Source organism: Thermobia domestica, chromosome 18 (assembly GCF_964235325.1).
Source record: "Thermobia domestica chromosome 18, izTheDome1.hap1.1, whole genome shotgun sequence".
Lineage (NCBI taxonomy): Eukaryota > Metazoa > Arthropoda > Insecta > Zygentoma > Lepismatidae > Thermobia > Thermobia domestica.
The window spans coordinates 51080227-51095709 of record NC_137471.1 but is presented as its reverse complement, the minus strand read 5'-3'; the positions used below and the strand labels follow the sequence as shown (position 1 = coordinate 51095709).

Here is a 15483-nt window from a genome sequence, read left to right as displayed (position 1 = left end):
ACTGCGTAATTTTGTTTTATTATAGAAACAGCTAAATAAAAAAAATAAGTATATTTTAGGTACATTGAAAGCACGAATCTGAGAGCCAAAATAAGGCCTTTAGACATGATGGACAAAATGACACTTCACCGTGAAATTGTCTTGGGCGACCTTGGAAGTGTGCTACAGTTTACAAAGAAACTGTGTTTCAGAATATAATTTAAACAGGTTAATATTGCGATGGATACAAATATGGTGATTGCTAGGTTCAAAACATTGAGTTTAATGTCTAAGCTCGTGCCTGGTAATTATAATATCCACAAAACCCTAGGTAAAATCTGTTACTGTACAGTAAAATATCTCAGCTAGAGGTACGTTTCAGTTTATAGCAACTTAAACCTAACATACTATACCAGTAATTAATAAGCTATTTAAGCCTGCAAGAACTATTTTTTTAAAAAATCATATCTTAGCAAGTGTACTGTTCTTCAGCTTCAGAGCATGCATTAAGCTGCAAGTTATTTCATTACATTACATGAGTAATTACTCTCTCTGCAAGTTTCTACTTAGTATACCACTTTCCATTGCCCCCTGCAATTATTCAACCATGCTCAGTGCTCTTTACTTTGACTTCCATTATGCATGTGCGTGCAATCGTGCCATGGATAACAACTTCTTTCCGTATGATTTCCATCTTTATTGCATCCGTACAGACATTCGGGGTATCCCTACATGATGTATGGAGAATCTCTGGCGCAGTTATGTACCGTGTGTTTGAAAGGTCAAGCCAATATGATTTTTATGGCTAAACCCCTAAACCTTTTCCAGAATTAGTTTCGCAAGAATTTGGACGGCGAAGTTTTGTCCTAGGTGAAATTTTGGTTTACAAGATTCTGGTTGATAGATTTTAGCCGTGAGGTTTTGTACCCAAACTAGGATACATTATAACCAGATCAACAATTGACTGGCTAGGACGAGCATAATGATATGTTGCATTTTCTAATTTTCGAGTAAACTAGAAAAGAAAGTTGACAATTCCCAAGCAATTCAATGCAATAACACACAGCAAACAGACTTCTCCTGTCATCTACAGGTACATTTCCGAAATTAAACTACCTACATACCATTCTGTGGTTCGATCCCAATCCTTAACTCATTTCATCGGAAGTTGCGTTTACCATTATGTTCGCCCTAGCCACTCAGTTATTAATGCATAACGATTTATGCCTCCATAATTAATGTTATTTTAATTTTACTAAAACACCTGTGATATGATAGTGATATACTATAGAGATCATTACATTCCTTGATTTGACCATATCTCCAAACATGTTACAAATAACTTAAAGGTTCTGATCCAATCTATAACACTATTATGTTTATACAATACAATAATAGTCTCCAGACCATGGTGTCGTTCATAGCAATACGGTAATTGTCTCATTTATATCAATACGGTAATGGTCTCATTCATATCAATACAGTAATGGGCTCATTTATATCAATACAGAGACTGAAACTTCTCAATACACATACGGTAGTTAAGATGATAGAGTGCTCCTGTCGGGTGCGAGAATTCTCTGGTAGAGTTCCGCACAGCAAAAAGTTCCGATGTTCAAAGAATTCAATTTGTCAACCATTATTAACGTGTTATTTCAACATTAAGGCCATCACCTTCCTATGTTCCTAGTGTATAGGGCGCGGCAGCTATTTGAGAACAAAATAACATGTTCTGGTGCTTATTCGAGGACCTCTCAACCACGCCCCACACGTAAAAGTCCAAAGGATTGACATCAGGGGAGCTGAAGGCCACATGTTTGGGGTGACATGGTCGTGAAAAGTCGTGTTCAACCATTCTTGGGTTGAATGGGCCGTATAGGCAGGAGCGAAGTCCTGCTGAAAAACATATGGCCTACCAAGTGCTATAGCAGTAATCCAGGGCTGCACAACCGTCAACACATCGGTGTAAGCAACTGCGTTGACTCTGGCACCTTGGCTAAAGAAATGTGGAAGCATCACGTCGCCCTCGCTGCTCAGGACCCCCAGAACCATCACGGAGGCGGGAAACTTGGAGTGCATGACGGTCGGAAAATCCTCGGGTGTTTTACACAGCCACCGATCATTTCTGCGGTTCGCCTTCTGGTCCTGGGCGAAGATTTTCTCATCCGAGAAGAACCAGAGCATTTCTGGCTGCTCCAGATATTTCAGCTTGTTCAAAAGGCGCCTGGCGCGGGTCACTCTATTCTCCCTGGTTCTCGCGGACATGAACTGGCCTCTCCGCATCACGTACGACTTGTATCGGAGGTCTTCATGCACCACATGCCGAATGGTGACCTCATCAACCTGCTTCTCCCTTGCGAGTGCTCTCATGGACTTCCCTGTTTCCGCCATCCGCTTCGACAACAGCTTGGACGGAAGCGATAAATTCGGGCGTTCTGGTACTGTCCGAGTGTTGACAATGTCGTTTCCCGTGGGAAACGATTTCCACATTATCACTGGCGGCCTCCAGTTCTCTCCGAACTTTGAAGACGAATGACCGGGCGACTTTCAGGAAGCCAACGATGTTGGAATCGGCGTGTCCTGCAGCCAAGGAGATGATGACTGCATTTCTTTTCATTTTCTATGTTAGCCTAGGGTTTGCTATGTTTATCTGCAACAAAAGGGATGTGTTACAATAACATACAGGATACTGTGTTACTTATACTATGTGTTCTCAAATAGCTGCCGCACCTCGTACATAGGAAAAACAAATGACAGGACTTCTGCTAATTAAATGTTGTTAGAAAATTCATACGCTCACAAAATCATTTTCATAAAGAATTACGAAATATCAGACATTGTTCGTTACTTGCATAAATATCAAATATACCGAGTAAAGCTTTGCTCACAGAAAAAAACTAATATAACATCTCAGTGTCACTTACAAGATGTTTATGATACTCTTTGAAGGCAATAGTTTTGGTGTTGAAATAATACGTTCACAGTGGTAGACAATTCAAATTGTTTTAACATAATCGATTTTTAAGAAATAATGTCGTATTAATGGATTTTCTCGATTATCTCCTACATTATCAATTCACTAAGTTTTCCATAATTCATTTATTCACATTTGTCATCTGTCTCCTTTAGTCTCTATAGGGCATGATAGTGACACCTTAAACTTTTGGAGTTCTATAGGATTTTCAAGAAACTGTCTTTTAATAAAATCCCTGTTACTAATCTGTCTTTGAATTACAAACACGAATTATAACTTGGGGACCGCAGTGGCTCAGTGGTAGAGTGTTAATCTCTGGTGTATAAGATCCTTGGTTCGATCCAGTTCGCGTCAAGTGGACAAATGTCATGTGCGTGGGTTTTCTAGGGTTTTCCCGTTTCGTCCCACTTTCTTCATTCCACCATTTCATTCATTTCTCACCATCACTGTCTCCTTTAGCATACCCAGCATGACCAAGTGACGTAAAACTTAAAGATTTCATTTCATTTTTACAAATTATAACATATCACTCGTAACAGAATTTCCTTTTTTTCTTAAAAAAAAAATGATATATCTTTTGCGGATCACTACATACACTACGTAACAAAGAAAAGTAATCGAAGGAAAACTTAAATTTCCGCACAAACTTACGTTATTTTCGAATTTATCCGGTGTTATTTTGACATTTCTGATAGCTATGGAGACGGGAAAATGTCCAATCGTTACGTTTCCAACTTCGGTAATTTTAGGTAGACATTCTAATAGTTTTTGAGGAAAATTAATGATAATTGTTCTTAATATCCGTTTTGGAATATTCGCTTAATATTAGTCCTTTTGTAGCAAATTGGGAATAGTTTTTACCTGATCTGTGATGTGGTATTGATACATTATGGATAACATTATATTTACTAAAAATTATCTGTATATATTTTAAAAGTAATTCAAACGTTTTTACTTCTTAACACTTATATATCCTAGTTTATTCACACTAGTGGCGGCTTTTTGGGGGAAGACAGATCGACAAAATTTAGATTATATCGCTACAACCTAAGGGGAAAAAGCTTACCTAATGTATTAATTCATATAAACTTATTTCCTTTAACTTATAACTTCTTTCCTTAGCGATAAAATTTAAATTTTTACCGATTGTCGATTCCGAACCAAGCTGTCCTTGATTCATACAAACACTCTCCACCAAGTATAGAACCCCTTTCTAGATTTCGACTCTAGCTACGAGCTGGAGAGAATGTCAATTTATTGTAAAGATACAATCCTAATTATAGAGGAAAATATAATATTACATGGGCCAGAATTCAAATTGTGCCGTCAAATGTAAAGTAGATGATAACGATTTATACGAACATAATGCAATAATTAGTTTGAAAGAATGTGTAAATTGTGTTGGAAAAATTAGAGATGCAGTACTTCAATGTGTAAAAATGCGAATTGTTTGGACATAATGTGAATTAGGGAACCAGGGCTCAGGGGGAATCTAAAATTTATTGATAATAAGTATTACGTAGATTTGTTAAAAGCATTGATGATAAATATAAACCGTTTCATTATTTTTGCGCGCTCCTTTGAAATTATTATGTATGCGTACTGCTGGAAAGGACATGGGATGTTTTCTGAATATTTGTAATTTTATTTATAATTGAAGTAAGTTAAATATAAATTAGTTTTTAACTAATTAATTTCTCGTTTCAGGCAGTAAAATTAAACCGGCTTCATGTATTAAGAGAAGAAGATGAATTCACTTTGTCATGTATAGCAAAAGGATCTCAACTTATGGAATTTCGATGGTATAAAGATGGTATTTACGTTAATGTAAGCGCTGCGCGAAGGTAAGTGTTCCTTTGCAAAGTTTTATTTTATGTTCTTGTATTAATGTGTTCTAAATCCTAAAGCATTTTAGTTGGTGGTAATTTTTGTTTCAGTATACATTTACATTCCATACATTTCATATTAACTTAGCAACATCGCAAGAATAGGTTTCATGTCCGCTTTTATTCTTATATTCATATTTTGAACCGGAAATAGAAAATGTAACCATTTCCGGTTGCAATATGACATCAACATACAGTACAACCCCTCAAATCCGAACCCCGGAAATCCGAAAACCCGGCAAATCCGAACACGTTCTCAGGAGAAAAAAAAATAACTACAATTGGAAAATGAAAAAAATAGATTTAATCACACAAATTTAGTTATTTTTTTAAGGTTTTAACATTTTTAGACTTAATGCTTACTCAAAATCATTATCTAATTATATTCTTACAAGAAGACAGTTATAGATATGCGACAATCATTTTGGACACGAGTGCACACCCGCCAGTCAAGGTCACTACCCTTTCGACCACTGGGCCACCCTGTTTAACATCAGTCGTTGTTTTACCGCCAATTCAGTGACAAAATACGTACGTAATATTATTTCCCGGGTAATCCGAACCCCTTGAAATCCGAACAGGCTTCAGCCCCAATTAGTTCGGATTTGAGGGGTTGTACTGTAGTGCAAAAGTAGCAAGAGATAGCGAGTTATTGAAAAGAATTCAGGATTCAAGAAATAAGATTTATCTGTGCACATGTTCTACCGAAACAGTAAATAAGTGAATTGTTGTACTGTCGGTGTCAATTTGGATCGCCCGTAGAGAAAATAAAATGACATAGCAAGAAATTATTTTTTATTTGATTTTATTTGATTTTAAGTTTAGGGTCCTTTTCAGTAGGGAGGCTATATGAGACGTGGACCTGTAGTTTAACGTGTGATCATTGCATCTCATATTACGAAAACAAGAAGGGTTCATCAGATCACTGCTTGTGCTTTGAATGTACTACTACATGAAGCGCGCACTAAAGCTACTGAAATCAGTGGCCCAGAGATGACTATATGTGAGTGGTGCAACTCCCGCAGAAAACAAAGTCCATTATTTCAGTACTAGTACACAACACTGCACTTCAGTTACTCCTCAATATGTTTGTTAGACCACTATGTTCAGGTGATTTTTCAGTTGTGTTGTGACTGTTTGACTCAGATATATCCGTGTTTTTTTTTTTTTTTTTTTTTTTTTTTTGCGATGGACCGTATTAATTACACAAGATGGCTTCCTGTTCATTTGAGAGATATGGTTACGTTAAACTACACGCACCCAGCGATTGCTACCCAATTCAGCAAGGGTAATTTTGTCATCTATAAAACGAGCCATCGTTTTTCTCCTATTTCAATTGATCAAGCACATGAGCAATACAATACAATCCTTTAAGGAAACGATGGCACAATAGGACTTACAGAAAATCCATCTGCACTTCGACGATGGTCTATATGTGGACCAGAGGTTGCACGACTTGTATTAAGAATTCCAAGAAATGATTAATCATTCATCGTCCACTTCTCACCTTCACCACGATAAAATATTGGTGTTCAGCAGCATTTCATGGAAGACATGTAAAAGGCTCTTAATACGTTTCAGGACAACAATGAATCAGAAGATTTGATTAACATTGTCACAAAGTAAATCGTCCATGATCAAGTAATGAAGACTGTTATCCAAATTGAAGATGTTGCTCTAGCTCACTTTCAACAGTATATGAATAATAGAATAAAAGAGACAAAGGAGAGAGTTCTACAGCCGTTGAAAAAGCTCAAACTCTCTTTAATGAGCACACCTCCAAGAAAGCCATCAAAACTGAGGAGTACTTTACGCTATGACGCGAAATTATTTTCACGTCTGTACATAGAGTGCGAAGTTCGAGGCGGTGGTTTGGACGAGTTCTGTCGACATGAAAACCATGCCTGGCCCTCTTCTCTTGGAGAGTATGGTCAAATTCGTTACACACAAAAAAGTGACATAATAGAATATGTGGAGCAACTTGTTTCAGAGCATGGTAGGTCTAATGAAATATAGTGTTACATGATAGAGCTGTCATTGTTCACTTCATACCACCAACGGACGGAATGTTAAACTTTCAAGATTATGCGGATAGAGGTGTGATTCCATATGTCAAGGCACATTTTCATACATCTGGCAGAGTAGATATTATTTGGGACAGTTGCCGAATGGATTCATTAAAGAGAGTCACAAGACAAGGAAATGATATTGGCATTCGTACAAGAGTTACGCCAAGTACTCCTTTACCTAGAAAGTGGAACGAGTTTCTACAGTCATCTCACAACAAGAAAGAGTTATTCTTTCCTCAGTTCATGTAGGCCCTATAGCAAGTATATCACATGACAATGGAACAGTAATAACAACAGTGGGAAATGGTGTTGTTAGCAACGCCGATATCTTCGTTGCATCTCTCTGTCCATGTAATCATGAAGAGGCTGATACTAGACTCATACTGCATGCCCATTCTGCTTTTCAGTGTCGATTATCCAAAATTATTATAAAAACTGTACATTCTCATGTAGTAGTGTTGAGCATGCAGGAGTACAAATTTGGATTGAGCTGGGAATGGGAAAAAGTCACCGGATCATTTCAAAGCGTTATATTGATGCTGCTTTACAGTATGAGCATTAACAACATCCCATTCCATAACAAGATGCGATACTGTTTCTGGATTTGACACTCGAGGGAAGAAATCAACGTAGAAAGCATGGCTAAGATACCCAGATGTGACAACTTCCTTTCTCGATCACGTTCCTGTGCTGAAGTGACCATATCCAGCGTTTCGTGATTGCTACGTGTGACAGTACAACTTCAGATACAGATGAAGATGTTACCAGACGTTGTCTTTTTACTCAGAAGATGAAAACTTTGGTGAGTATTCCACCGACAAAGAATGCGCTGCTACAGCGTGTTAAAAGAGCTGCTTATCAATCAGGAGATTTGAAGACAAGCGTGTGTTCAAATGCAGGATTTGCCCTCATCAGTAAATTGGAGTTAAGGGGAAAGTGGATGGGAAACTAAGTGGATAACTTTGCCTGGAGTATTAGCAGCTTAAATCAAAAGTCTATCTTGTCGATGCTCAAATAAGAAATGTACCAATCACTGTAAGTGCGTATCATATGAAATTCAGTGCACCGCATTATGTAAATGTGAAGGAAATTGTGAAAATTAAGATTTAACAGTAACTTTGCTAACAAAAACAATAAAATTTATCAATATTGCTCACTGAAATAAAGTAAGTTAATTTTCTTGATATGTGATGTTTTAAAAAATATCCATTACAGTACAGAACAATAACAAAAGGCCGTGTATTATTATATTATTAATTTTTACTTGTAATACATATACTATCCCCAACACGGTTAACAAGAACGAAAATAACATGTGAATGATCTTTTTCTCATTTGATTATTTTTCAAGTAGGTTTCTGGTTTCTAATTTTTAACAATATTTTGAGAACCACTCATCGTACAGGAATAAAATATACATCCCTATAATCATTACAATGTTCTTGTTTTTTTATATAATGAAAGTCATCACGCTAAAACCACCAGGATAAAAGCTATTTTTGAATTTGTATCTTCTTTCAGGTTTATTTCCCATGTTGTTTCAAAGTTTGTGAACAATATCTTGGAAACTAATAATCAAGGAACAACAAAATGCACATCCTTGTAATCATCAGAATGTCCTGGTACAGTTTTATAATAGAAGCCATTATGCTAAAACCAAAAAGAAGAAAGTTACTTTCGGTTTTCTAAATTCATATGCATGGCACAGCGGCCATTTTAAGATGGCCGCCAGAGGTCGTTACTGGGCAAACCTATGTTTCCACCAAATTTCATGCTTTCATCACAAAAAACACAATTCTTGCATTCATTTACCGAAATCTGCTGTACTATAACATAAAGTTGTCAATGTGTATACTTTCCTACTCTTTCGGCCGGTATCCGGTGCTACCACTCCGGACTTCTATTATGTTTACCACTAGTTTGTATAACTAGTTAATTGCTACAACTATAGATTTTTGTGGTGGGTGCTACATTATACATTTTACTTTAGGCTTACTACTTACGCTTATGACTACAAATTTTTCCACGTATACGTATAACCTTCCACCAAAACCAATCATCACCAAATTTTAAATATGAATGTGTACTTTAATGCAATCTATAATTTCAATTAAAAGGTGATATAAACAGAATCATATTTATAAAATCTAGAACCATGAACCTTGAACACACTTAATACATCTCAGCAAAATGTGTAGATCTGAACTTAAAAACTCCACATAATACTATTCTTTTAGTATTCTTTTAAACATATTTTGACTTTGTCATATATAGGTACTTACTACAGCACTTATTTCCCAACATCTTCCCTAGATCTCCTCAAATGCAGTTAACTCCTAACATTGTATTTAATGTGGAGAATTATGTTCGTTTATATGACTTTTCCTCCCCGATAAACACCACCTTTACGAAGACACTTATGTGTCGGGTGGGGAGGATTGCGTGCTACAGTGAAATTTAGAGCTGTGTCGGTGGTAGTTCACTACCAGAAGGGCCACCCCTACCGAATTGGTCTAAATGGAGTAGCCAGACGAAGAGTGTTCTGGGAGAAGGCAGCAGTTCTCCAGTAGCCAAGTTGGCGGAAATCATAGTGATTGGTACGGCAACTTGGACATTAGTCCCAGGCGTGGTCAGAGTGACTTTAACGGCTGGGATACTGCGGGGTGGAAGGCAACGGGAAACCACCACTCTATTTTCCCTAGTTTGCTAGCAGCGAAAAGAGAACATATGAACAATGGTCTTTCGCAGGTCAAAATGTAGTTCCGGAGGTAAAATATCCCCCCATTTGGATCTCCGGGAGGGGGATGGCTTGGGAAGGACTATTGGACGAGAAAGTAATAATGGGGGGAAGACAAACAGAGAAAGAGAGACAAGGAAGAGCAAAAGATTTAGGATAGGGACATGGAACGTACGTACTATGTTACAGGGAGGAAAGTTAGAAAATCTTAAAGAAGAAATGAAACAAAATAATTTAGATTTGGTAGGAGTTTGTGAAGTTAGATGGGAAGGTAATGGGGTATTGAACAGCGAAGGATATAGAATGTTTTACTCAGGTAATGAAAAGGGCGGTCATAATGGCGTAGGAATAATTCTTGGAAAGCGCTTAAAGGAGAAGGTAGTGAAAGTAGAATTTATTGATGATAGAGTTATGATGTTAAGACTTAAAGGGAAAACGAAGGATCTAGTGGTGATACAGACATATGCACCGACGACTTCGCATGCAAATGAAGAAGTAGAGGAAAATTATGAGAAAATAGAAGAAATTATAGATAGGGAGAAGAAGGGTGCATGCTTAATTCTAATGGAAGATTTCAATGCAGTTGTGGGAGAAAAACAGGAAGGTAGTATCGTAGGCAAATATGGTTTAGGCGAAAGAAATGAAAGGGGAGAGGGACTGGTGAATTTCTGTAGACAGAATTTACTAGTAATTGGGAACACTTGGTTCAATCAGCACAAGAAAAGAAGATATACATGGAAATCACCAATAGACGGCGGAAGATATCAGATAGACTATGTTATGATTCAGGACAGGTATCGGAATAGCTTAAAGAACGCGAAGACCCTTCCCGGGACTGATATTTTCTCTGATCATAATCTTGTGCTGGCCGAAGTAGATATTCAACTGAAAAATGTAGGCAGAAGAAAAGTAGGTAACAAAGTGTTGAATACTGAAAAGTTGAAAAACGAGGAAATAAGAAATCTTTAAGCTGAAAATTTTGAAGAAAAATGTTCAAACGAGGAAAGGATAGGCGCAGGTAGTAACGCACGGTGGGAACATATTAAACATATTAAACATATTGCTTACAGCAGGCTGCAGAAGAAGCAGTAGGTTACCGCGAACACAAAACTGCTAAGAAACCATGGGTTACAGAGCAGATGTTGCAGAAAATGAGGGAGAGGAAGATGTGGAAACAGGTTGATACAGAAGAGGGCAGAAAGATGTACAGAAAGTTAAATAATGAATTACGAAGAAAAACAGACAAAGCGTGGGAAGAGTTTTACAAAAGAAAATGCGAGGACATAGAAGAATAATTAGAAAGAGTTGGGAAATATGAGGAAATGTACAAGGAGGTGAAATTATGGAATTTCGGAGGAAACAAGGGAGTATCATGATGGCAGTAGAAAATAAGAATGGGAAGGTAGTCAGCGAGAGAAATGAGGTCATAGGAAGGTGGAAAGAATACGTTGAAGACTTATATGAGAGTAGGGATAGACCATGTAGCCTAAATGTTGAAGTGGAAAATGAAGTAGGCGAGGATGATAAAGGATTTAGTATTCTTCGGGATGAGTTTGAAAAGGCTATATCCGAGATTAGGAATGGAAAGGCAACGGGAATAGGTAACATACCAATTGAATTCATTAAAAATATAGGAGACAAGGGAAAGAAAGAATTGTGGCGACTATGCAATGAAATATATGAAACAGGAGAATGGCCAAAAGACTTTCTGAAAACGATCATGATACCGATGGCTAAGAAATCGAACCCAAAGAGATGTGAGGATTATAGAACTATTAGTCTCATATCTCATGCAGCTAAAATTCTGCTCCGAATACTGAACAGAAGGTTATATGGAAGAACAAATAAAGATGTTGAGGAAGAGCAGTTCGGGTTCAGAAGAGGCAAGGGCACAAGAGATGCTATTGGATTATTAAGGGTGATCGGTGAAAGATTTATAGAAAAAGGGAAAGAGGTGTATGTTGTATTTATTGATCTAGAAAAGGCTTTTGACCGCGTGAATTGGGCATTGTTGTTGGGAGTTCTAACAAAGATAGGGTTGGAATGGAAAGATAGAAGACTCATAAGAAACTTATACATGAACCAACAAGTAAGTGTTAGGATAGGGGAAGAACTGACGGAAGAGAGTGCAATTGGAAGGGGAGTTCAACAAGGATGCTGCCTCTCGCCAACACTATTTAATGTCTATCTAGAAGAGATAGTGAGAAAGAGCCTACATGATGATGATGGCATTTCGGTAGGAGGTAGAATGATTAGACGCATAAGATTTGCAGACGATATGGCCCTTGTTGCAGAATCTGAAAAGAAAATCAATAAAATGTTAGAAAAAATGAGAAGGGGCTTTGAAGAATATGGGATGAAAATAAATGTTAGAAAGACAAAAGCCATGGTGATTGGAATAAAGGGGTCTGTGTCAAATATAAAAGTAGGAGGGGAGAAAATAGAACAAGTGAATAGTTTTCGATACCTGGGTAGTGTTCTTAGTAATGACATGAAATGTGAACGTGAAATAAAAGCAAGGATAGGAATGGCGAAAGAAGCCTTTAAAAGAAAGAAAAGTCTGTTTTGTGGGACCTTGAACAAAGAGTTGAGAAAAAGACTCATAAAATGCTTCGTGTGGAGTGTTGTGCTGTATGGGGCGGAAACGTGGACATTGCGTAAGGGTGACGAAAATCGACTGGAAGCCTTCGAAATGTGGGTGTGGAGAAGAATGGAAAGAGTTAGTTGGGTCGAGCGGAAAACGAATGAGAGAGTGTTAGAAATGGTGGGTGAGAAAAGAACACTTTTAGATATTATTAGGAAGAGGAAGAGAAACTGGTTGGGACATTGCCTAAGAAGAGATTGTATCATGAGGGACGTCCTAGAGGGTATGGTGGCGGGAAAGAGAGGGAGGGGGCGAAGGAGACTACAATTAATGGATGATATTAAAACAGAAAGATCATACGCGAAGACGAAAAGGTTAGCGGAGGACCGTGGAGCATGGAAGCTTCTCAGCTGCGGCAAGTGACCTGCCAATAAAGGCAGAATACCTATGATGATGGATGATATGACTTTTGCAGCATTGTATTAAGCATTCGTTTATATTGCTTAAATTTTATGTATGTGTTTGTAGTTATGTCATTTTCAGTGGAGGAGCCGCGGTGGCTCAGTGGTAGAGCGTTCACCTCTGGTGCTTGGGGTCCCGGGTTCAATCCCAGCCCCGCCAAGTAAACTTTGTGCTGGACAAACACCGTGTGAATGGCTTTCCTCGGGGTTCTCCCGTTTCCTCCCACTTTCTTCATTCCACCATATCATTCACTACTCATCATCACCGTCTCCTTTAGCCTAACCGGCATAAACGTTGGACGTAAAACTCAAAGACTTCATTTTCAGTGGAAATCTTATTTGGTATTAAAATATATGCCTAGTGATATATTGGGTTGGCAACTAAGTCCCCGTCGTTTTTTAAATTGGGAATATCTGTACGACATTAAATACTTTTGGCACGAAGTTGTACATCATTCGAAAGAGAATATATTATTCTACCTAAATATATGTTTCGTTGTTACTAAGATACATTTTCTTGTTATTTACAGATCATTAACATGGAATGTCAAGTTAAGAAGAATGAGCATTTTCAACACCTCCTTTTTTTTGCCTTTAATCAAGGTTCTAAGGCCGCAAAAGGTGCTCGCAATATTTGTGCTGTGTATGGAGTGGGTGCTATAGCTGAAAGAACCGCCCGTTATTGGTGTGCAAAGCTCAAAAAAGAAAATTTTGACCTCAAAGACGCACCTCGTTCTGGCCGTCCAGCTGAGTTCGATGAAGAGCGATTGAACCACCTTTTGCATGAAAATCCGCGTCAAACAACAAGGGAACTGGCAGAGACAATGGATTGCTCCCACACTACTGTAGAGAAGCATCTTCACTCGATGGGCAAAGTTCAGAAGTGTGGAGCATGGGTGCCTCACACCAAAAACGGCGGGAACTTAGTTGCTAACCCAATATTTTGATAATGATTGGTTTGCAGTACGGCTATATGTTTTATATTTATGTGTAGTTAGGCCTATCTAGTAAGCCTAACGTTATATGGGAAGTTCTTGTTGAACTATCTACTGCAGCACCCACAAGAAATTTAACAGTTTTAACATAAACGAACATTGAATTCAATTCTTTCTTTTTTAAATGTTGCCATCATGAGCCGGTACTTATTAATGCAATTAACACATCTTCCTATTTTCCCAACATACACACACACACACACACACACATATATATATATATATATATATATATATATATATATATATATATATATATATATATATATATATATATGTAATACTTTGTGTCTAGTAATTGTTGTTTTCCTTTTTTACGTAGGCACATGTGGCAAACACTGCTACCAAAGAACAGTCTAAATGAGTACACTGCTTTGTTAAGTATAGACCATGCGACGAAACTTGACACAGGACAATACACTTGTCAAGTAGTCGATTGGGGCATTCAACAATGTAAATCTATTTATCTTGAAGTTCTAGTACCACCAATTGTGAAAGTGCATCCAATGAGTATCACTCTTGAAAAGGTAGTAGCATTATTTTTCCTCTATAGTGCATTTTATTTACTTATATATATATAGTTACTTTTAATTAGTGTAATATATGTATAAATGCTCTGTCACCATAGGTGTGCATCTATTCTTTGTGGTAGTACACCTAGTTAATACATTTGCTCTGATGTAAAAATTACTGTCTTTAATATAGATTAATATATATTACAATTCTTCTCCCTCATTTATATTTTACCGTACATTCTAGCACATTCCTCATTAGATAATTTCTTCTAAATAATATCCTAACATGTTTCTTTTTTGTCTTTCTTCACTATTTTATGTACTATCCCTAACCTCTCAATTTGTATCAACACTTTCTTATTAGTTTGTCGCTCCATACAGTTATTTTTTTCTACTTTTCTCCTCATAACCATATGTCAAACTCTTTGGGAGTCATTTTTATCATTGCAAAGGCTGGTTACAAACAGTAGCGTAGCCAAGATCTATGTTTATGGATGGCTGATAAGAAAACTTCCTTTACAGCTACGAACTTTAGTATAATTATGTACTCTACAAAAATATTATGCCCTTCTAATTTCTAGGCTCGAAGCTCGTAACCCTTCTGGCTATATTCTTTAATCTAGAGACTTCATTCATTACAACGAATATTCTTAGCAGTTAAAGAACATCAATGTAAATAAATACTTAGTGGTATAAGGTTAGATTAGATATAGTTTCTTTGATAACGAAGTCATGATTTAATGTGTTTCTAAGGATCTAATCACTGATTGAATTGACTAAAGTAATATACAGATACTTTTCAATTTACTGAAAAACCTGGAGTTTGAAAAATATTAGATGGTTGTTTTCTCGTTATGGAATCTTTATTTGTACAAAGATTAAAATGTCCACATGCAGTTGCTATATCACCATCTACAGTACCATTTACACACAACTAACTATTATTATACCACATTGACTTGATCCCTAGTCTTCCGTTGCAAGCGCTGCTATCGTCTGAAGGAATTCCACTCACTTTCTCTCGCTTAGCAACAGCTGAACCCTTATTGGCTCAACGCGAGGGTGTGTGAGGGTGTGAGCTTAGTTCGCATTTTTGCCACGGCTCAAGACATTTTAGCAGCACAATAAATGTTGATATTTTAGAAAGCTAACAAGCAACGTACAGAACAAGGCACGATCAGATCCGACTCAAACTTCGCCCAGAGAACATATAATAGAAAAGAAGAAAAATGCCAAATTAGAGCCAAATTACATAATCTACAAAGGACTTGCCCCATCCAGAA

The 15483-nt window shown here is 37.3% G+C and overlaps 1 protein-coding gene and 1 pseudogene across 4 annotated transcripts in view; one reads left to right on the top strand and one right to left on the bottom strand.

The window, feature by feature from the left end:
- LOC145676051 (uncharacterized) overlaps window positions 1-15483 on the top strand; it is a 554345-nt gene that overhangs the window by 481954 nt on the left and 56908 nt on the right. For all 4 annotated transcript variants that reach the window (XM_081746908.1, XM_081746905.1, XM_081746907.1 and 1 more), the window contains 2 exons: window positions 4661-4797; window positions 14008-14212. In XM_081746908.1, the coding sequence (XP_081603034.1) occupies window positions 4661-4797; window positions 14008-14212 (342 nt within the window). The remainder of the gene's footprint in view (window positions 1-4660; window positions 4798-14007; window positions 14213-15483) is intronic.
- On the bottom strand, window positions 1687-3841 carry LOC145675882 (uncharacterized; annotated as a pseudogene).